Source organism: Prionailurus bengalensis, unplaced genomic scaffold, assembly GCF_016509475.1.
Source record: "Prionailurus bengalensis isolate Pbe53 unplaced genomic scaffold, Fcat_Pben_1.1_paternal_pri Un_scaffold_61, whole genome shotgun sequence".
Taxonomy (NCBI): domain Eukaryota; kingdom Metazoa; phylum Chordata; class Mammalia; order Carnivora; family Felidae; genus Prionailurus; species Prionailurus bengalensis.
In genome coordinates this window covers 31,303-54,868 of record NW_025091162.1, presented here as the reverse complement: position 1 = coordinate 54,868, position 23,566 = coordinate 31,303, and the positions used below count along the sequence as shown (strand labels likewise).

The following is a 23,566-nucleotide window of genomic DNA, read 5'->3' as shown; positions in this document are numbered from 1 at the left end:
TAGGGGGCTTCCCTGAGGCCCTGAGGGCTGTCTCTACTTATGCGGTGACAGTGGAGCATGAGGAGGACAGGGGTCCAGACCATGGTGACACAGCCTCTTCTTAGGCCACAGAGCTGGGGCTGGGCTGCCTCTGGCTTCTTTTATCCCCTCCCCATGGAACTCACACACGTGGGGCTTCTCATGCACATGTGACCCATCCCTGCCTCTCCTTGTATGCACACGCAGGGTCTGGAGCCTTTGGACAGGAAGCCTATCTGATGTTCTAGTTTTCCCCATGACTGGGCCTGGAGGAAGCAATTGTTGAGACCACACACAGGTCCGTGTACAGGGGACTCAGCCAGGCTCAGAGAGGGCATGCCTGCCCTGTCCCCTTAGGAAGCCAGGGCCAGGCCCTGAGGCCTCCTGTCAGCTGGGACCCCTGTCCTACAGAAACCCCCAGACATGGTCTTACATCGCCCCCGGCTGGTCTCCACGAGAACCCCTCCTTCATTCCCTTTGTGCTCAAATCTCTTTCTCCTGCTTCCCTGATGCTTGTGTTTCCATCAAATGAGAGTGGCCCTCCAGGGAAGGACAGAGATGCCATCCTGGTGTGCTGTCCCTGATAATGCATCCTCTGTGGATGGGAGTCAAGGGGAAGGACATAGGCAGTCCTGACCCGGGAAAGCCTGTGAACTGCTGTGGAGCTGAGGACAAGACACAGGGAACAGAGAACAGAGGGGATCTGTCCCCGGGAAGGGCTCAGAGGAGGTGGGTTGACTCTGGGGGCAGAGTGTGGACAGGAGCTCTCTTAGGGGACACACACCTTCACTGAGGAGGACACACATTGTGGGAATGTGAGGCCTTTCTGGAGCAGGACAGACAGGACTCAGCAAACCCTGATGCGGCTGCTGCAGTTGTGGGGATAGAATAGGACCTGGGCAGGGCAGGGACCACTACGGCGCCATCCTGTGACCTCCACTCCATGTGCTGGGAGACTTTTAATACCAGCTATGCCTGTCATCAGTGCTGCTTATTAGAGATAGAGCTCTGAGGGAAGTTCCAGGACAGAACTTGAGACAGGGATACCTGGAAGGGGACACTGGGCAGAGGGGCAGCTGGAGGAAGATGGCAGCAGAGGAAACAGGGAAGGGAGAAATGGCACAAGTCCCCGGATGGGGCATAGGGAGATGACTGACTGGACCCTGGGCTATGGGAGAGGGAGGGATGGTCCAGAGTGTCAGGTGGATGGATCGTGATACTACAGAGATAGGGGTGCCCCGAATGTCACAGGTGAGGTCAGGTGGGAGAGCAGGTGGAGGGCAGGTGATGGGTCTGCTGTCCCTGTGTCACATTGAAACCACGGTGTGAAGTGTGAAGAGGTGTAGAAATGTCACATGCACTCAAGGCTGCAGGAATGCCTTTCCTCCCCTATAGGAAGAATGCAGATGTTACAGCAACTGCCTACCTGAGAGCTTTGTCTTCATCATTCATTCATCCATTCAGTCACTCACTCATTCATTCTTTAAGCAAATATATATGGATGTCCACATGTGTCAGACTGGAAGTTTAATGGGGGCAAGGACAAGGTCTAGGTCACAGCAGCAGGAGGAGCTGACGATTGAGCATGATGGTGATGGTCCCATGGCTACTCCAGGGTCTGAGGACTTCACTGTGTCCCCCAGAGGTGCTGAGGGCTAAGATGTGTGAGTCTCCCACAGAGTCTTCCCTCCCAGGCATGCAGCTTGGGGCAGAGGTAGTTGTCTCTGTGCCTGCAAGGACCTGCAGGTTTACAAGGCTCTCATTCCCTGAGACACCTCAGCTTTGACCTATTTGGGGTCCAGGTGCAAGAGGAGGCAAAGGGAGGAGGTCACAGTTCCAGTCCTGAGGACACCGCCATGGGCTGAGCTCTGAAAACTTCAGACTCTGTGCTTCACTATTGATAGAATCCTGGTGGCACTGAAAACCTCTCCTTTCTCCCCATCAATGGTTTTGGGGAACAGACTGTTTTGTTCAGCCCCCTGCGAGTGTTTTTTCCCTCTTTCTTTGTTTCCAGCTACTTTTGCAGGGGGACTGCTTTTCTTGCACGATCCTGATGCACTGCACTCCCCCCACCTCCTTCTCTTTCTCTTTCTCTCTTCCCTCAGCGAAAATGGCTCCGTACCCTCTGCAGATTTTCTCTCCCCCAGATGACCGCTCTGCATCGCATACCTGTACAGTTCTGTGGCTCAAGTTGCACAGATTGTTGCGTTAACCCTCAGATCAATTTCCTAAGTGTTCAAAATAGTTTGGTGCTGATGTAGCTGCATTTCAGGGATATGGCAAGTTCAGGGTCTCCATGCTGCTCTGCCATCCTAACTCCTCCTCCCCCAAATCAGGTTTTTGTTTAGTCTTTTGAAGATGCATTTTTAAATGCTTATTTATTTTTGAGAGAGAGAGAGAGAGAGAGAGAGAGAGAGAGAGAGAAGGGGAGGGGCAGAGAGAGACAGAGACACAGAATCTGAAGCAGGCTCCAGGCTCTGAGTGGTCAGTGCAGAGGCTGATGAGGGGCTCGAACTCACGAGCTCTGAGATCATGACCTGAGCCGAAGTCGGACACTTAACCGATTGAGCCACCCAGGTGCCCTGACAATCAGGATTTTGATAAGAAAATAGAACAATCCACTTACTAACCTTTACATGAAAGTGGATAATACACAAATATGCAAAGGAGAAATGACACGTGGACAAAAATCAAAAATGAAAAAAAAATAATACTGTTAACCTCTCTTAATAATAAATAAAAGCATACTTTACTAGGAAATAAAAATGGTTTCATTTAAAAAATAAATAAACAGACAAATTTCCAAAAATAAAAGCAGACCAATTTCCTTAGAAAAAGAATAGACAATTTATTAGGAACTTTTCCACAAAAAGGCATAAGATGTGATTAACTTCACAAAAAACCACTAGCAATCTTCAGAGATCATAGTTTCATTTGCTTGCTTCATATATATATATATATATATGTATATATATATGCATATGCTTCATATATATATATGAAACATATATATATATTCAAATCATCAAAAAACAATGGAAAACTTAAATTCTTATGGAAAGAAATATACAGTGATACAAACACTTGGCACATAAAATACAGAAAAAGGAAAATTGTGGAATATTATGAAATATTGACATAAATATTCTAAATAAAATATCAATAGTGGGATACCCTTGTCAGACTAAAATAGTCATATACTATGACCACATGTGAGTTTTGTAAATATGGAGTGGGATTACATATGGGTGATTCCTCTAAGGTAAGACAACAAATTAGTAAATCAACAGATGAAAATCACGTGATCTCTCTGGACTGTGAAAAGTCATCTGCATAATTGAAAGCAAAGTTTTTAAAATTATTTTATTTATTTTTAAAATTTACATCCAAGTTAGTGGGCATATAGTGCAATAATGATTTCAGGAGTAGAATCCAGTGATTCGTCTCCTACACATAACACCCATAGCTGAACCCAAGTGTCCTCCTTAATGCCCCCTTGCCCATTTAGCCCATCCCCCCAATAACAACCACTCTAGCAACCCTCAGTTGATTCTCTGTATTATAAGAGTCCCTTATGTTTTGTCCCCCTCCCTGTTTTTATATTATTTTTACTTCCTTTCCCTTCTGTTCATCTATTTTGTATCTTAAATTCCACACATGAGTGAAGTCATATGATATTTGTCTTTCTCTGACTAAATAATTTTGCTCAGCATAATACCCTCTAGTTCCATCCACATTATTGCAAATGGCAAGATTTCATTCTTTTTGATTGCCGAGTAATACTCCATTGTATATATATACCACCTCTTAATCCATTCATCTGTTGATAGACATTTGGGCTCTTTCCTTACTTTGGCTATTGTCAATAGTGCTTCTATAAACATTGGGGTGCATGTGCCCCTTCAAAACAGCACCCCTGTACCCTTTGGATAAATACATAGTATTGCAATTGCTGGGTCGTAGCGTAGTTCTATTTCTAATTTTTTGAGGAACCTCCATACTGTTTTCCAGAGTGGCTGCACCAGTTTGCATTCCCACCAGCAATGCAAAAGTGTTCCTCTTTCTCCCCATCCTCACCAACATCTGTCTTTGCCTGAGTTTTTCATTTTAGCCATTATGACAGGTGTGAGGTGGTAGCTCATTGTGATTTTGACTTGTATTTCCTTGATGATGAGTCATGTTGCACATTTTTTTCATGTGTCGGTTGGCCATCTGGATGTCTTCTTTGGAAAAGTGTCTATTCATGTCATTTCTTCCCTGGATTATTTGCTTTTTGGGTGTTGAGTTTGACAAGTTCTTTATAGATTTTTGATACTAACACTTTATCCTTTATGTCATTTGCAAATATCTTTTCCCATTCGTAGGTTGCCTTTTAGTTTTGTTGATTGTTTCCTTCGCTGTGCAGAAGATTTTCATCTTGATGAAGTCCCAATAGTTCATTTTTGCTTTTGTTTCCCTTGCCTCTGGAGACATATTGAGTAAGATGTTGCTGCAGTGGAGGTAAAAGAGGTTTTTGTCTGCTACTTCCTCTAGGATTTTGAAGGCTTCCTGTCTTATGTTTAGGTCTTTCATCCATTTTGAGTTTATTTTTGTGTATGATGTGAGAAAGTCGTCCAGGTTGATTCTTCTGCATGCCATTGTCCAGTTTTCCCAACACGATTTGCTGAAGAGACTGTCTTTATTCCATTGGATATTTTTTCCTACTTTGTCAAAGATTAGTTGGCCATACGTTTGTGGGTCCATTTGTGGGTTGTCTATTCTGTTCCATTGATCTGAATGTCTGTTTTTGTGCCAGTACCATACTGTCTCGATGATTATAGCTCTGTAACACATCTTGAGGTCTGAAATTATGATGCCTCCAGCTTTGATTTTCTTTTTCAGGATTGTTTTGGCTCTTCAGGGTCTTTTCTAGTTCCTCATAATTTTTAGGATTTGTTTGTTCTAGCTCTGTGAAGAATGCTGGTGTTATTTTGATAGAGATTTCATTGAATATGTAGATTGCTTTGGGTAGTATTGACATTTTAGCAATATTTGTTCTTCCAATACTTGAGCATGGGATATTTTTCAATTTTTTTGCGTCTTCTTCAATTTCTTTCTTAAGCTTTCTATAGTTTTCAGTGTGTAGATTTTCTCCGCTTTGGTTAGGTTTATTCCTAGGTATTTTATGGGTTTTGGTGCAGGTGTAAATGGGTTTTATACCTTGACTTCTCTTTCTGTTGTTCATTATTGGTGTATAGAAATGCAACCGATTTTTGTGCATTGATTTTATATCCAGCAACTTTGCTGAATTCATGGATCTGTTCTAGCAGTTTTTTGGGGGAATATTTTGGATTTTCCTTATAGAGTGTCATGTCATCTGTGAAGAGTGAACGTTTGACTTCCTCCCTGCCTATTTGGATGCCTTTTGTGTCTTTGTGTTGTCTGATTGCTGAGGCTAGGACTTCCAATACTATGTTAAACAACAGTGGTGAGAGTGGACACCTCTGTCGTGTTCCTGACCTTTGGGGGGAAGCTCTCAGTTTTTCCCCATGGAGGATGATATTAGCGGTGGGTCTTTCATATTTGGCTTTTATGATATTGAGGTATTATCCTTCTATCCCTACTTTCTTGAGGGTTTTTAATCAAGAAAGGAGGCTGCATTTTGTCAAATGCTTTCTCTGCATCTATTGAGAGGATCATGTGGTTCTTGTCCTTTCTTTTATTAATGTGATGTATAACATTGATTGATTTGCAGATATTGAATCAGTCCTGCATGTTAGATATAAATACCACTTGATTGTGATGAATAATTCTTTTAATGCATTGTTGGATTGGTTGGTTAGTATCTTGTTGAGAATTTTTGCATCCATTTTCATCAGGGAAATTGGACTATAGTTCTCCTTTTTAGTGGAGTCTTTGTCTGGTTTTGGAATCAAGGTAATTCTGGCCTCATAGAATGAGTTTTGAAGTTTTTCTTCCATTTCTATTTTTTAGTACAGCTTCAAAAGAATAGGAGTTACCTCTTCTTTAAAGGTTTGGTAGAATTTTCCTGGAAAGCCATCCAGCCCTGGAGTCTTGTTTTTTGGGAGGTTCTTTATTACTAATTCAATTTCTTTACCGGTTATGGGTCTGTTCAAATAATCTATTGCTTCCTGTTTCAGTTTTGGTAGTTTATATGTTTCTAGGAATTTGTCCATTTCTTCCAGATTGCCCAGTTTGTTGACATATAATTGCTCATAATATTCTTCTTCTTCTTCTTCTTCTTCTTCTTCTTCTTCTTCTTCTTCTTCGTATTTCTACAGTGTTGGTTGTGACTTCTCCTCTTTCATTTCTGATTTTATTTATTTGGGTCCTTTCCTTTTTCTTTTTGATCAAACTGGCTAGGGGTTTATCAATTCTGTTAATAATTTTAAAGAACCAGCTCCTGTTTTTATTGATCTGTTCTACTATTTTTTTGATTTCCATAGCATTGATTTCTGCTCTAATCTTTATTATTTCCTGTCTTCTGCTGGTTTGGGGTTTTATTTACTGTTCTTTTTCCAGCTCCTTAAGGTGTAAGGTTAGGTTGTGTATCTGAGACCTTTCTTCCTTCTTTAGGAAGGCCTGGATTGCTATATACTTCCCTCTTATGACTGCCTTTGCTGCATCCTAGAAGTTTTGGGCTGTCAGATTATCATTTTCATTGGCTTCCATGTACTTTTTAATTTCCTATTTAACTTCTTGGTTAACCCATTCATTCTTCAGTAGGGTGTTCTATAATTTCCAAGTATTCATTGTCTTTCCAAATTTTTTCATGTGTTTGATTTCGAGTTTCATAGCATTGTGGTCTGAAAATAAGCATGGTATGATCTCTGTCTTTTTGAACTTGCTGGTGGCTGATTTGTGACCCAGTATGTGATCTATTCTGGACAATATTCCATGTGCACTCGAGAAGAATGTGTATTCTGCTGCTTTAGGGTGAAATGTTCTGAATATATCTGTTAAGTCCATCTGGTCCAGTGTATAACTCAAAGTCATTGTTTTCTTGTTGATTTTCTGTTTAGATGATCTGTTCATTGCTGTTTAGTGGGGTATTGAAGTCCCCTACTCTTATGGTATTATTATCAATGAGGTTCTGTATGTTTGTGATTAATTGATTTATATATTTGGGTATCTACACATTGGGGATATAAATGTTTACAATTCTTAGATCTTGGTGGATAGACCCCTTATTTTTAATATAATGCCCTTCTTCATCTCTTTTTACAGTCCTTATTTTAAAATCTAGATTGTCTGATATAAGTATGGTTACTCTGGCTTTCTTTTGGTGACTATTAGCATGATAGATGGTTCTCCATTCCCTTACTTTCAACCTGAAGGTGACTTTAATTCTAAAATGGGTCTCTTGTAAACAGCATATAGATGGATCTTCTCTTCTTATCCATTCTGTTATCCTATGTCTTTTGATTGGAATGTTTAGAACTTTGACATTTAGAGTGAGTACTGAAAGATATGAATTTAGTGCCATTGTGTTGCATGTAGAATTGGAGTTTCTGGTGGTGTTCTCTGGTCCTTTCTACTCTTTGTTGCTTTTGGCCTTTTTTGTTTCGTTTTGTCTTTTCTTCTCTCAGAGACTCCCTCTTAAAGTTTCTTGCAGGCTGGTTTAATGGTCACAAACTCCTTTAGTTTTTGTTTGTCTGGGAACTTCTTTATTTCTTGCATATTTTTCCAATTCAGCACATTGAATATGTCCTGCGACTCTTTTCTGGCCTGCTAAGTTTCTGTGGATAGGTCTGCTGTGAACCTGATATGTCTTACCTTATAGGTTAAGGACTTTTTTCCCCTTGCTGTTTTCATAATTCTTTCCTTGTCTATTTTGTGAATTTGACTATGTTATGCCTATTGATAGTTGGTTTTTGTTGAATCTAATGGGAGTTCTCTGTGCTTCTTAGATTTTGATGTTTGTGTCTTTCCCCAGGTTAGGAACGTTTTCCATTATGCTTTGCTTGCATAAACTTTCTACTTGTTTTTCTCTCTTTTTATCTTCTGGGACTCCTATGATTTGGATGTTATTCCTTTTTAGTGAGTCACTGAGTTCTCTAATTCTTATATTGTGCTCTTTTGCCTTAGTTTCTCTCCTTTTTTCTGCTTCCTTATTCTCCGTAATTGTATCTTCTATATCACTAATTTGCTTTTCTGCTTCATCCAACCTTGCAGCCATGGCATCAATTCGAGATTGCAGCTTAGTTATAGCGGTTTTTTTTTTGTTTTTTTTTTTTTTTTTTTTTTAATTAAAAAAAAAATTTTTTTTTTCAACGTTTATTTATTTTTGGGACAGAGAGAGACAGAGCATGAACGGGGGAGGGGCAGAGAGAGAGGGAGACACAGAATCGGAAACAGGCTCCAGGCTCTGAGCCATCAGTCCAGAGCCCGACACGGGGCTCGAACTCACGGACCGCGAGATTGTGACCTGGCTGAAGTCGGACACTTAACCGACTGCGCCACCCAGGCGCCCCTAGTTATAGCATTTTTAATTTCGTCCTGACTAGATTTTATTTCTTTTATCTCCATAGAAAGGGATTTTATTCTTTTTTTTCAACTCCAGTTAATATTCTTATTATCATGATTCTAAATTCTAGTTCAGACATCTTACTGATATCTGTGTTGATTAGGTCTCTGGCTGTCATTTCTTCCTATTCTTTCTTTTAGGATGAATTCCTTTGTTTTGTCATTTTGGAGGAAGAAAAAGAATTAATAAAATAAAAAATAAAAATTAAGAAGATTAAAAACAAACCAAAAAATCAAATAAAGGAAGCTAGATCCTAGGTATGCTTTGGTCTTGTTGTTGAAAGAAGCTTGATTGAACAGTGAAAAAAGGGAATGGAAAGAAAAGAAAAAAAAATAAATGTTTAAAAATTAAGAAAATGTATATAATAAAACAGAATAAAATGAGTTGAAGAAGGTAAAATAGAATAAAACATAAATTTCCAAAAAATATAGTCAAAAAATTAAAAAAATTATATGAAAGTGGAAAGTAAAAAATAATTTTTTCTCTTTCTGTATCCAAGAATAAGAAAAAAGAGGAAAAAAAAAAGAAAACACAAAACAAAGAAATGAATAGATGGACCAGCAAACACAATGAAATCCGAATGAAATTACATCCAGTTTCCCCTACAAGTCAAACTATGAAGCACTTTATGGTCCATACCCTAAGGAGTGGGAGAGACCTGTGGTGTTCTTCTAGGGCTTGGTTGGTGCAGTTGGTCGGGGCTTGGTGTCATGGCTCCATTCTCCACTAGGTGGTGCTACTTAACTTACTGAAGTGGATTGGTGTGGCACGGTGTGCGGGATGTGTGTTGATGCATGGGAGAGGTTAAAATGGCGTCACCTAACTTTCCAGTCTCTAGATCAGAACTTTGTGCTCTATCTGACTGGCAATCAAGCACCCCTCCTTGGTCTCTGGGGTCCTTCCATTCCCCACTTCTATACTGTCCCTGTCCAAGACATCAGCCTGCCAGGCAGCACCTCCCTCCCAAATTTTATGTCATATGGGGCTGTATTTCCAAACCCTTCACTTCTGAGGGCCCTGCCACCTGGACCCGCTCCAACTCTTTCACGGATGGTTTCCCTAGGCCATGGCCAGATGCCGGCTTGCCCCCAGGAAAGTTCCTGCTATCACGCAGCTGTAGAGGCTCAGAGGTGTGGCTGGATGCTGGCCTGCCACAGAATAAGTTTGTGCGATCGTGTAGTGGTAGCATTTCAACGCAATAACAACACACTACCCACGTCAGGTTTTGCCTCACCCTGGCGTTTCTGTTCCGATACCAGCAATTGTGTTCTCCGTGGTCCGCTGGGAGCTTTGCCTGTGGGGAGTCTGTACAACCTCTACCAAATGCCCTCCTAGCAGGGTACCAGGGAAACTGCTTCTCCCATGTGGCCCGTCGATCCCTCAGACCTCACTGCCTGTCCTTGGGAATTTGGTCTTCCCACCAGCACGCTGCCAGGTAATGCGCTGCAGTGTTTCCAGTGCTGTCCTGCCCTGGTAATAGAGTCCTAATGATACTAAAACCCTCTCCTTTCTGCTTTCTGCTTTCTCCCTTTCTTATTCAGGCACTTATGGGTGCTTCCACTCTTTCTCTCCAACTACTTTTGAGGGGAGTGCTTTTCCTGTATGTTCCTTCCTTTCTCTGTCCTCTGTCCCCAAATACCATTCCCTACCCTCTGTGGCTTCTCTCTCCCCCAGTTCACCTCTCCGTGCCAAGTACCTTCCAAGTTCTGTGGCTCAAGTTATGCGGATTGTTGTGTGAATCCTCAGAGCAATTTTCTAGGTGTGTTAGAAATAGTGGTTTGGTGCTGATCTAGCTGCATTTTAGGGATGAAAGAAGCCTAGAACTTCCATGCTGCTCCACCATCTTGGTCCACTCCACCTGAAAGCAAAGCTCTAATAAAAACCACATAAAACGGAAGCAGAGATTTTATAATGTGATAACACACTCTGTACCCACACATCAGACTCAGTCCCACAACCAGAAAATTAGCTAATGGGGTGGGGACGGGGGGACATTTCTATAAGATGAAAAGACTAATCTGAGCTAAACACCATTATTATTCAACATCTTTCTGCAAGTATTATACAATGAAAGTGAAGAAGAAAAGTCATTGGTTGGGTCTCAGCATTGATGGGAATGGACAGGGACTCATTTCAAATGACTGAAATATATGTTTCAGCTATAGGTAATCCAGGGCTTATGCTGCAGTGAGAGAAGAAATCATCCCAAAGAGCAAAAAAAGTACAGGCATTCTTATTGAAGACTAATAAGAGGGTTACATAGGTCTGGAAACTTCTAGAAATGGGTAAACGACCAAGGATGGAGACCCTGGATTCGTCAGAGGTCAGGTGGGACTTGAGAACACTGGAACTACAACCCCCAGTCCATGAACTTCGGTGCAAAGAAACCTTGTGTCTCAACCTGATGGGCAAGAGGAGCTTCCTTGTGTCCTTTGAGACCCTTTGTCTAGGAAGGGGCTGCTGCGCGTGACGTTGGGGACAGAAGAGAAGGAGGAGCCCTCACTCCCAGGTGGTGCTGCTGCGTGCACTGGGGCCCATGGTGGCAGCAGCAGGAGCATCAGAAGCAGAAGCCACAAGCTGAGCCTGGTAAGCTGCTGCGGCCTCGCCCTCTGAAGATGAGAAAGGGGTCTGCTTTCAGTTCTCATGGGCCTGGGACTCTGTGTGAGCCCAAGATGCTGTCACAGAGGGGGTGAGGGGGCAGGGAGGAGCAGCCTTATCCTCAGACATCAGCCCCGTGATGATCTCAGAGTGAGAGTTTCCAGACACAGAGTCAAAGAATGAATCAGGGTCCCCAGAAGGTCTAACCATCATAATAGATGAGGATTTAGGGGCAATTTATGGGAACTGTTGTTATCAGGACACATATTGGACATTCCTCATGTGTCCTGACTCAGACAGAGCTGAATATTGTGTCCCTGTGTCTGCCGTGACCTGTCATGGACTGTGTCCTCAGGACAGCCTGCCCCTGGAATGCAGAAATTTGTGCTCAGTTTGAGAAAATCACACAATATCTTGCTCCCAATGAGAGGCTTCAAGGAGAAATTTCAGAGAATGTGGAAAGACTGTAGACAAACTTCCTTGAGGTGGGTCTCAGACCCCAGTTTATATCAAACAAAGCAGCAGCTCAGTTGGCCAAAAAGTGAGGGATAGATGGGAAGTCCCATTGCTGGGAGGACAGAAGTTTTTGTCTCACTTCCCCACAGGCCTGGAGCACTGTGTCAGCACCTTGAGTAATGTCAAGAGACTGGCAGTAATAATCAGCCTCGTCCTCAGCCTGGAGCCCAGTGATGGTCAAGGAGCCTGTGTTGCCAGATGTGGAGCCAGAAAATCTGTCAGGGACCCCTGAGGGTCGATCGCTACTACCATAGATGAGGAGTTTAGGGGCCTCTCCTGGGAGCTGTTGGTACCAGTTCATACCAGCAATACCGATGTTGTTGGCACCTCCAGCGCAAGAGATGGTGACCGTCTGGCCGAGGGCCCCAGACACTGATGGCGGCTGAGTCAGCATAGACTGGGCCCAGGACCCTGGAAGTGGGAGAGACAAAGAGAAGGTGATGAAGAATCAGGTCACACATGTTATCCCAGGACCGCTTCCCTTGTTCCCACATCTAGTCACCTGTGCAGTGAATGAGGAGGGTGAGGAGGAGAGGGGACCAGGCCATGGTCGAGATCATCACTGATCCTGCCTTCTGTGGCTGAACAGCTGAGCAGACGTCCCCTAATCTGTTCCTTCTACTTTTCATCCTCTGAGAGAGGGAGGGCCCATCCATGCAAATGAGACCCTCAGCTCTTCGACATTTCAATGGCAAGGGGTCAGGTCCCTCTGCCTGAGGATGTCAGGGTGGAGGGAAGGGGAGGGGCTCTGTTGGGTAAGAGGGTGGTGAGGTCACAGTTGTGAGCCCTGAGCAGAGGGCACAAGCAATGGCAGGTGGCAGGTCCCAGCTCTGGTCATCTGTGACTCCTCAGAAACAAGTGATATGTGCCCCCTGGTGTCCAGGCCTGGACACAACATTATGTGACATGGTGACTAGAGCCCATCAGAGAGAGTTCCTGCCTCCTCACTGCTGTGTCCACTGTCCCATTCCTTCAGGCCAGGCCAGGTGTCCCCCTGTGTGACTTCCCATCACCTCAGGACAAACTGTGCTCTACTCAGGCTCCACAGAGTGAGTGTGTCCACGGCTCCCTTGTCTGTTGATGGGGCAGGACTAAGGTGCTGACTCTTGTACAACCACACAGATGAGGATCAGCTCCAGAACAGTGATGGGTCCACATTGGCACCTGGCCAGTTCTGTGCAGGAGGCTGATTTCTTTCCTCTGTTTGTTTCCTTTCTGGTTTCAAAGTTATCCTTTCCCAGAAGTTCCCTCAGCACTGAGAAGACAGGGAGCCCTTTTCTCCAGGTTGTGGGTAGATGCTCTCGTGTGCCTTCCTAGGGGGGTTACACACTGACCATCTTCGTCGTCTGTCACTACTTCCACCTCCGCGAAACAACAGTTCTCCACACCCTGTGCTTAGTACTTCCCTCCTATGATCTGTCCCCCCAGCACACAGACCCAAGTCTGCAGGAGCCCGGGTGTGGCACTGACCTCAGAGCACGAAGGGCAAACCTGCAGGAAGCTCCAGGAGGGAAGGAGTGACAGCTGCGGGTGCTCTGATGGGGACCTCGTCGCAGACTTTATGTGTCTGTCACCACTTGGACAACTGCTACCTCAAAGTGAAGGTGGGTGATTTTATACAAAATTCAGTTCAGCAAGAATTATTTAAACTCAATGACACTGTTAATGGGAAGATGCGGGTACAATCATGAGTATGTTTTCATAGATTCGTGCTTATTGCAGAGAAATTATGGATTGAAATAGTAGTTGAGAAAATGGATGAAAACCTAATGGAAAAGATGTGACTTTAGTTCTTGGTTTAATCGGGGTCTTGTAAACTTGTTTCTAAATCACTTCATGCTTTTGGGCACCTGGGTGGCTTAGTTGGCTAAGCATCCAACTTCAGCTCAGGTCATAATCTCACAGTTCATGGGTTGGAGTCCCGCATAGGGCTCTATGCTGACAGCTTGGAGTTTGGAGACTGCTTTGGATTCTGTATCTCCCTCTCTGCCCCTCCCCTGCTCATGCTTGCTCTCTCTGTCTTTCTCAAAACTAAATAAACATTATAAAGTTAAGAAAAAAATAAAAAATAAATCATTTTTATTACTGTTGTTATTATTATTAATTTATTTTTTAATCATGACTTTGCATATTAGGTCTGGTCCTTCAAGAAGGAAAGCCCAACATGGTGCCCAGGGAAGCACCATTAGTAGCCTGTTCCTGTGAACTTCAGACTCATCTCAGTGATGGAATTAAACACAGAACTTCCAGGATAGACTGACTAGGAGTCAGACTCATCTCAGGGGTGGGTAAAACAATCGTTGCTGTGTTTTGTGTGTCCCATATGTTCAAGATAGAGCAATTAATTGCTCATTCAGTCACCCATGACCAGAGGAATGTATTTCTATTACCAAGGCCAATTTGACCCAGAAAATTCTTTCAGAGATCCCACATTTGACTCTGGGTGAGGTGGAGATAAGGGGCACTATGTCCTTGAGGTCACAGTCCCTGTAGCCCTTGGTTGGATCGACTTTTCAACAGAGATCCATCCTGGCTGGAGGTGCCACTGGAGTGTCACAGGAGTGACTGTTCAGCCCTGAGAGCGCAGGGAGACTGTGTTACATCCCCAGGGCCTTGAGCTCTGTGGGAGCAACACTGAGGCTGCTGTCCCAGAATCAACATGCTGATCAGCCTCAGGCATGGACTGGAGCTCAAAGATTATTAGGGCTGAACTGCCCACAGAGATAGAGACTTGCCCTGGGATTCCTGAGCATCAGCCTTGTCCCAGGAGAGCAGGTGTTCGCGGCATGTTCTGCCCCGGTGACAGAATCCCAGTCACACTCGATGTCCATGGTATTTCCTGCTGAAAAGATTCTGCCTCCCGGAGGTTGTGACTCTGAGGGTGAGCACAGGCTGAACCTGACTTCTGGAAAGACAGAGAATCCCAGAAACTGCAGAGCCCATGACAATAGACACTGAGAGAGAGGAGAGAGCCGTGTGTGTGTGTGTGTGTGTGTGTGTGTATGAAAGAGAGAGAAAGAAAGAACAAAAATACTCCCCGGTGCCCTCAGGAAGATTTTCACTCAGTGGACAAGCATGAATACAAGTGTTCCCCTGCCCGTCTCTGATTTCTCAACTCCCTGAGTGTTGATCTCCATGCAAACTGATACCTGGGGCTGGCTCATTGCAACACACACCAGTGTCCTGACAGTAATTCCACTGAATCAGAAGTCCAAGTCTTCTAGATGGAGAGACTTCTGTCCATTTTCATCCCTATAGACACAAAGCCCCGCAGCTTTGGGGTCTTCAGGTCTCGCAGGCACAGGACCAGGGGTTACCAGACATCCCCATTATTCCCCCTCCCCCAACTCCTGCATCACAGCCATCCTCCCTGCACCTCCAGGATCTCCCGATGCCTCCCTTGTGTTGACCATGAGAGAGCATCTACTCTTATTCTGGCAAAGGGCCGATGCATGAGACTTCACTGATTGGAGCAAAGTGTGTGTGGCTGAGTGAGTGTCCTGATGGTCTTAGGAAACAAATATTTTGGGGAACAAGAGAAGTTGGCATGTATTGAAATATGCAATCAATCCTTCCTTTTTTTGACTATTTCAACAGTGACCTTTTGCGGGTCCTCACTAATTCTGAAGAAGATAAATAAGTACACCGATAGCTCCAAGTCTAGATAAGCATTCATTTGTAAGAAATACAGTAATCGTGTCGGCATATTAGAGACTGACGGAGGCTGATGCTGCATAGGAGCTACAATCTGGGGATGACAGCAGGAATCAAATGATGAAGGGATTTCCTGCTGATCCAATCTCTGCGACTTCTCCCTACAGATGGACACTGCACACCGGAAACTACAGCAAGATTGTTTCCAGTGTTCTCTAAAATCCTAACCTGGAGACAGCATTCACACCTGAATAGCCAGAGGGATAGACTGAAGCCTGAGGGAGGCAGGAACAGAGGGGAGAAAAGGTGGGGTATGGTACGCGGCGGGGCGGGGGGGGGGGGGTATTGTCAGTGTAAGAAGCAGTTGTGACCACTTTTTTGTCAGCTGGTTCAGAGAAAGAGAAAATTGTGTCTGTGACCAAGGTAGGTATTAACATATCAGCTATGGATGTATCATTAGTACAAAGAGTTACATTTAATGGATGAGTATGACTGTCATCATTTTCAGTTGAGACGATATTGTGAGATCTTAGAAACCACGGGTTTCTGTCCCGATTCCTGGCATAGAGCTCCCGAAGCCTTCAGCACTTCCTAGGTGACAAGGCCACTAGGAGCATTTTTGTTTCAGTGAGGCAATCCTAGAAAGGCTCCTGGCTGGGGGTGGTCCCCAGAAAGTCTCAGCCATGACCAGACGCTTGGAATATCCAGCCTCCCCCTTGCTGAGAGGGGAGAAGAGCTGAATGTGGAGTCAATGGTTGATTACGTCTACATGAAGACTCAATAAAAATGCCAAAATATGGGATTCAAAGACTCCCACATAGGTGGACACATTCATATAGGGAAGTTGACACACCCCAACTGCACGGGGACGGGAGCTCTTGTTTGGGGGCTCCTTTCAGACCCCTACCCATGTGCTTCTTCGTCTGACCGTTCATCCTACTCTTTCAGTATCATTCTGTGAACTGGCAAGTGGAAGTAAGAGTTGCCCTGAGTTCTGTGAGCAGCTCTAGCAAATAAATCAAACCTGTGGAGGGTTCACGGGAACCCCTGTTCGCATCACGTTGGACAGAACTTATGGGTTAACTACTATTTGTTGTCGGCGTTGGAATAGGAATCGTCTCCTGGGACAGAGCCCCTAACCTGTGCATGTGACACCATTTCCAGGCAGATAAGTTGAGTGTTACATTTATTTAAATTGTAGAACCCGCAACTGATGTTGTAGACAATCACTTGACAAACAAAACATAGAATTGGTGACCCAAAGTGTGAGAAATAAAACATTCTGGATGAATAATAAAAGAGATACAGTGGGAGGGAAAAACTGAGGCCTTTTGCTTTTATATGATTCATTCTTATTAATTTTCTCCACACCCTGGGGCATGTGCACTTGGGATCTATGCTCCCACCCACATGTGCTCCTGGAACCCCTGTGCTGTCCCAGCAACAGTGTAATCTTCCTTTCTCCTCAAGGACAGGGCTCACCACAGAGGTGTCTCCCCTACAGGAGCCTCCACAGAAGCTTGTCAGGAAAAATACTCAGAGACTAGGTCTGTGGGTTCAGGAGTTTTTGCCTCACATCCTCCTTATCTGAGATGCTGTGACTAATGAAAGCCGCTCCCACTGCCATGAGCTGTAGCACAGTAATAGTCAGCCTCGTCCCCAGGCTGAGGCCCAGAGAGGAGCAGAAGCCCTGCCTTGGCCGAGGCATCTTTGGATCCAGAGAAGCGGCGGGGGACTTCAGATACTAACTCCTTAATTGAGTCTGAGTAGTAGTACAGGAGATACTGGGGAGGGCTCCCCGGCTTCTGCTGGAACCAGGATACAGCATTAACACCAAAGCCACTGCTCAGGGTGCAGGTGAGTCTGGCTGTTGTTCCCAGAGATGCAGAGAGGGAGGGCGGCTGGGTCAGCACAGACTGGGACAGGGAACTTACAAACACAGACACTCATGGGCGATGGGGCGGGGACCAGTGTAAAAAGTTTCCTAGTGTCTGAGCCAGGTGGGCTGAGACCACCTGGAAGGCTTCTCTGTGTCCCTGGCGCCTGTCCCTACATGTGCATTGAGAGAGGACCGCGAGGAGGACAGGAGTTCAGGCCATGGTGACAAAGCCCCTGGTCCCCACAGTGGGCTGGGCCGCCCCGGGCCTCCTTTTCTCCTCCACCCTCTGCCACAGGAGGGGCTGTCCATGCAAATGTGGTCCATCCAGTGACTGCCCAGCCCGTCCCTGAGCCCTGGTGCTGGAGCTCAGCTCAGACCATACACTGGGGACCATGGAGGTTGGCCTCACCCCTGTGGAGAGCCCTGGGAGGAAACACCTGCTGAGGGAACACATGTTCCTACTCGGAGGACTCTATCAGACCAGAGAGGACACAGGTTCTGAGTCTCCAACAGGAGCACAAGGCCCATCCCTGAAGCAAATCTCCTTTGAGTGAAAGAAAGATCTTTATTGAGCAGCTGTGTATGGATCACAGGACAGTCCCACAGCATCACCTGGTGGTCCTATGTGGAAAAATGAAAAATGAAAAATCTGAGAGCCTGTATTAAGCATAGGTATAAACTAACATTTTGTTTCAACTCTGCTCCACTGGAAAAAATACACGCTTTCCTAGGAAGATACAAAACTGGCTCCATCAGACATAAATTGAGTAAGTAGAATACTTTTATTAGAAACAATAAAAAAAATGTGATTTTAAAACCCCTCCACAGATTGTCAGAAGATACAGACGTTTTCCCAGGGAACATATAGAAACCACTCAGAGATCAGATGGTTCCAATTTATTTGGTTTCTATTTTTTTCCCATAGTATCTAAAGGAATAGAAAATGTCTAAGTTCTCATTGGGAACAGTGACAGCCTCCTAACTGGAATGTCACCTCAGTGGAAATCTATGATTTATTTCAAAAGGTCCATCTCTGTCAACTGTATCCCTGGAGCTCCAACCGTGTCTCCTGCTGCATGTGGTACCTGGAAGGACAGAAGGGGGTGCGGCAGGGGCACACATATGGGGAGACTGCCTGTGTGCATGTGGGGTGCACATGGGCAGCTGGGACAGAGGAGTCTGAGCACAGCTATGGTATGTAAGGTGAGATCTGTAGGGTGAGCCGAGTGAAGTCCCTGAAGAAGTGGAGGAGCCCTGGGTCAGAGGTCAGGACATGTGTCAAGGCTGGAGAAACGGGGAGGGGGGGGCTGGTGGCTGGTGACCCTGGCGGATATGTACTCAAGGTCATAGGGATGGACCAGCTGAGCACATGAATCCAGCATCTCCAAATGAAATAGAAAGAAAGACCTAGGAAAGTAAATATCCTTTCACTTAAACCTGAAATCTGTTTTCACTCTTTGTGAAAGCACGCGAGTGTACATGTATTCATAAAGGCCAAATAGAGTCGTAATGAAGCTGTCCATATGCACTTGCTAATTCTGCAGATCCAGCCTTTTTTTCTTGATGTTATTATTTCTTATAATCCCGAGTAGTCCACACAACTGTCAGGTGGAACCCAGCCCTTGTCTCTTTGTGGGCCGGTGACATGGTACTCTGCGAGGGCCCCACATGCCAGTGAGGCCTGGGAGCTCAGGGTTGGTGTCTCACTTCCCCACTGGCCTGAAGTGCTGTGCAAACTTCAAGGCTGCATTCCCATGCTGAGCAGGAGTGATCAGCCTCGTCCTCAGCCTGGGACTCAGGGGTGGTCAGAGAGGCCAGCCTGCTTGACTTGCATCCAGAAGCTCTATGGGAGAACAAGAGGGCCAGGTGTTCTTTCTTCCTGTTGATTTGAAGTGTAGGGACATGGCCCGGGTGTTGCTGCCTTCAAGCTGCTCACTTTTTGCCAATAGTGTTCCTATTTCCAGTGCAGGTGAATGTGGCCATCTGTGGGTGGGCTTGGTCACTGAGGGTGGGCTTGGTCACCGACGGTGGCTGATTCAGCCCCACCTGGGTCACAGACACTGTAAGGGGACAGAGAGGAATGTGAAGAGGATGGCATCCCACTGCACGGGAGAGTGGGGGTGTGGAGCAGAGTTGGGGGGTTCTTTCATTCACCCTGGAGAGGTCTGCCCTCATCTGTGCAGAGAGTGGGGAGGGTGAGGAGGAGAGGAACCCAGGTCCTAAGACCCAGACTCTGACGCTAAAGCTCTGTCATGGATACTGAGCACCCCAAAGTCTCTTTACTTCTCTGGAAAGTTCCACAGGGGTGGGCTTGCTGTGCTCAGTTAAGCCCTTGCTGTCCATCTGTCCGGCCTCCCTGTCAAGGCCTCTCACAGGTAGAAGGAAACAGAGGAGCAGGTGAGGAGCTGACTCAGGGATAGAGGTGGCCCGTGTGGTGATGGCCCCTGGGTCCTGGCAGGTCAGCAATATCTAGTGAGCACACTGATGCCTGAACACCCTGGAGGCCCTGAGTGCTGTCTCTGCTGGCAGGGGCCACACAGGATTGTCCCAGCCTGTCTCACAAGCCATCAGAACCCAGACACTCCCTGTCCTCTCTTGCACTCCTGTCACCCCAGTTAGAGTTCTACAGGTTGTCCTGACCCTCTTTTCTGAGCTGCTCCTGATGTCACAGAGAGACCCAGAGCATCTGGGAATTTTGAAGAAGGGGGCATCGGGCTTAAGGGAGGCCCCTCTCACTACAAAGGGGCCATAGAAAGCTTGTGTCTCAGCTGCATCAGCAGAATTTTATTATATCACCTATTCCTGATGCTTAGGATTCCTGATGATTAGATCATGTATTACAACTGTGAAAACGAGAATATTTCCTCTTGCACCTCATGCGGCCAGTTGGCCAACCCTTAATACACTAACTTGTTTATACTCATCTGCAGTAACTGAGGATCCACGTGAGTTCAGAGGCTGCTGGGTTCAGCTCTAGTGCCTTCTTCATGTCTCTGTGTTTGAGACAGACTCTGAGCTCCTGCCTATGTGGACATGTCTGGGAAGAGGAGTCATCATAAGAATGTCTCAGCCTCAAGCCTGGATGGGATCAGAGGTGGGGACATTATTGAATCAACAGATATACAGAGGGTTTCAGACCTTCAGGTGCTGGTGTCATGGTGACAGCAATTTGCAAGGGTGGGAAGGTCTGATCAGGGACCCCAGAGGGTGTATTATGTTTCAATCTCTCCTGGGAACACAGCACCGTGTGGGCATTGAGGTCTCTGTCATTTGTGAGACAGTAAGAATCAACCTCATCCTCAGGTTGGAGCCCACAGATGGTCTGTGAAGTCATGTATCTATCTGACTTGGAGGCAGAAGATCAATCTAGAACCCCTGATGGCCAGGTACTTCCAAAAGCCAGTATTTGGGGGAACAACAGCACTAAGAGTTGGAACCCACACCATTATCAGATCTGGTGCTGCTGCTACTCCGAGTGTAGGTGATGGTGACTGGGTCACCAAAGACCATGCCAAGGACCCTAAAGTGAAGGACAGAGTGAGAGAGTCAGGGTACCACCAACAACTCAAGATAAGGACCCAGGAGAAAGAAAAGACCCAGTTATCCCCCGAAGGACCCCCCCCTCCCCCACCACTGACGTCAGAGTTCAGTCGTCTGTGTAGTATGTGAGAAAGGTGAAGAGGAGAGGGGTCCAGGGCATGGTAGAGATGACCCAAGAACTTTCTCCCCGTACTCCCGCTGGGATAGAGATCCCCCAGCCTCTCTTATCCCTTCCCTCACTCTGATGGGAACAGGGCCCATCATTCAGATTATTCCCCATCCCTCCGGATTGCCCCAACCTCTCCATCAACCAGGAATCAATACCCTCTGCTTCAAAGTTGTATTTAAAGAGCATGGGACTGGTGAATTTCTTCTGTGGGGACATCTAGGGCCTTGGGAGAAAGGGGCTGCTGGGCCCCAGGCATCCCTGAGCAGGGGACACCTACTAAGCAGCCAGGTGCTTGGTCTCCAGCTCTGGGCGCTCCCTTGTGGTTGAGGCACGTGCCCACAGCGCCACCTGCTGGCCCTGGAGCACATTGCACCAGGTGTGAAAGGCAAGGTCACCATCCTGCCTGAGGGAGGGCCAGGCCCTCCTTGACCAGCGCCACTTCCATTGCCCCTGCCTCAGAAATGGGAAAAATCTTTCATCCAGGGGCCTTTCACGAAGCTGCAATCTCCTCAAATCACGCGTCCCTTAGTTCCCTAGAACGGCCTCCTCAGATGCTGACCCTTCCTCATGGGTTACATTAGTGGAACGGGGTAGCCCTGAGACCTGGCTCCTGAAGGGAGATGTGTCCTGCTGTCAGCATATCAGAAAGACAGAGGCCTGGACCAGCCACATCCCATGGTTTGTGAAGGCTGGGGAGCCCCTCCTCCCTCTGACCTCACTTTCCAGTGAGGCAGGGTCAGAAACCTGGCCCTGCCCTGGATTCCTCTCCTGTCTACTTTTTGCAAGGATTCATCAACAAGGACCCCGGAGGAAGGGGTTGAGAAGACACTGCTCTGCACCTTTAGAAAGACAGAGGTTGGCTCCCTGAGGCCCACCTCTTAGCACGCCTGTCCCAGTAGGACCTGGGGCTGGAGCCCTGACCTGAGGGGAATGGGTCTCCATGAAGAGAGCGGGGCCAGGGTGGAGTGGGAATACTGGTGTGAGGAGAGACTGAGGAATGAAGGGGGGGTGAGGGATGAGGCTCCCAGGAGTCCCCCAAAGTAATTTTGAGTGCTTGAGCTGAGGCTAGTGACAGAAAAAGAGGATTTCAGACTGTCCTCTGGCCTGTGGGGACCCTCCTGTCAGAAGGTGACAGGGACCATCCAGTAGATTGGAAGGTTCTTTGGTGATGAGCTGTTCTGAAGAGGTGCTGTTGGAGAAGGCTGGAGACCTGTTCAGCTGCCTCTGACTGTCCCCAGCACCCTTCTTACGGAAAACATTCAGAAAGGCATAATGATTTCTACTCCCCGCCCCCGCTCTCGCACACACACAAAGACATGTGGGCTGAATCAGCTGTGATGGGCATGTGTCCTGTAGCATTTCACACCATGAATGATGCTGACTCTTTTGTAAATGTGGCAGCCGTCTCACTTTTGTCCCCAAATTTTCACTTGTTCCATGAGTGCTGTGTGTAGTCACCTTCTTTCCTGTTCGAGGTGAAATGAACTGTTCATAGAATGTGTTTCATTGGGTGTTGATTTGTTAATCAGAATACATGTTTAATCTTAGATGGTTTCGATGATCTGAAAGACACTATTAGCAGAATAATTATGTGGGTGTGTATACATTCATTTTTTTTAACTCTACATATTCACAACAGAGATACACTGTGGAAATAGCATGGTATGTCTTTCTGAATTTCTCAGTAACAGGCAGCCCTTCACACACACAACGACAGAGAAATTGCTCACAAGTTCACAGAGAGAGGTCACTAAGTACAGAGGCTTACCTCATACAACGAAGCAGTAGATGACGTATAGAGATGGTGAGAAAGGAATTTACCAAATCTGATAATTTTTTGAGAGAAAGATCTGGGCTTTAAAATTCAATTTCCAATGATTTTCTCACCAACACGCTTTGAGGTATAATTAACAAATAAATAGTCTATATATAAGGTGTAAAATGTGAGGGCATGATCCCGTCACCAGGGACACATGGCCCCTTCTGTGCAGGACGCTGTGTTCTTTCCTCTGATGTGACCTACTGGTGACCATGGCTCCCCTTCCCTGTCAACTCCCCATAGCACCGAGGGGAGAGACAGCCTTTCTGGAGGGATGGGAGGCCACGGGAAGGGACCTGGAAGACATTGCTAGTGGGTTATTCCAGGCGAATCTTCCTTGTCTGTCAACGTTCCCACACACTTGGGACTACTGTCATTCATATAGATTTTTAACACAGTGAGTCACTCCTAGGAATCCTGTCTGCAAGCACAGGACACAAGTCTGCAGGGAGCTGTGACAAATGATATTCTCTGTAGCATTTTACTTAAAACTCTAAATCCCTTGAGCAGGATGTGTTCCAGAAGAGCAGGACTTTGGTGGTGACCAAATGTTTAAGATCAACATTTCAAACGTAAAGTTTGAGAAAAATATAGTCCATATTAAAGAATGAGTGCTGTGGGAGCTAAAGAAAAATGACAGCAATTTGTGTGCTTGCATCTGAAAATATATCCACTTTTCATCATGATCTTGCCAGAAACATAGACTTCAACCAAAAATGAACAGATGAAACATTGATCCCGTTTGCCAAAATAAAGTAAACAGATGCTTTTAAATTAGGAAAATCCTAGGGGGCCCCTGGGTGGCTCAGTCAGGTGGGCGTCCGACTTCAGCTCAGGTCATGATCT

At 45.9% G+C, this 23,566-nt stretch overlaps 1 gene segment (V, D, J or C); it reads right to left on the bottom strand.

The window, feature by feature from the left end:
• Positions 1-11,044: 11,044 nt before the first annotated feature.
• LOC122478407 lies at positions 11,045-12,386 on the bottom strand. The segment is given in 4 exon segments: positions 11,045-11,154; positions 11,642-11,668; positions 11,771-12,070; positions 12,162-12,386. Coding segments are annotated over 4 exon segments (591 nt in total).
• Between the last annotated feature and the right edge of the window lie 11,180 nt (positions 12,387-23,566).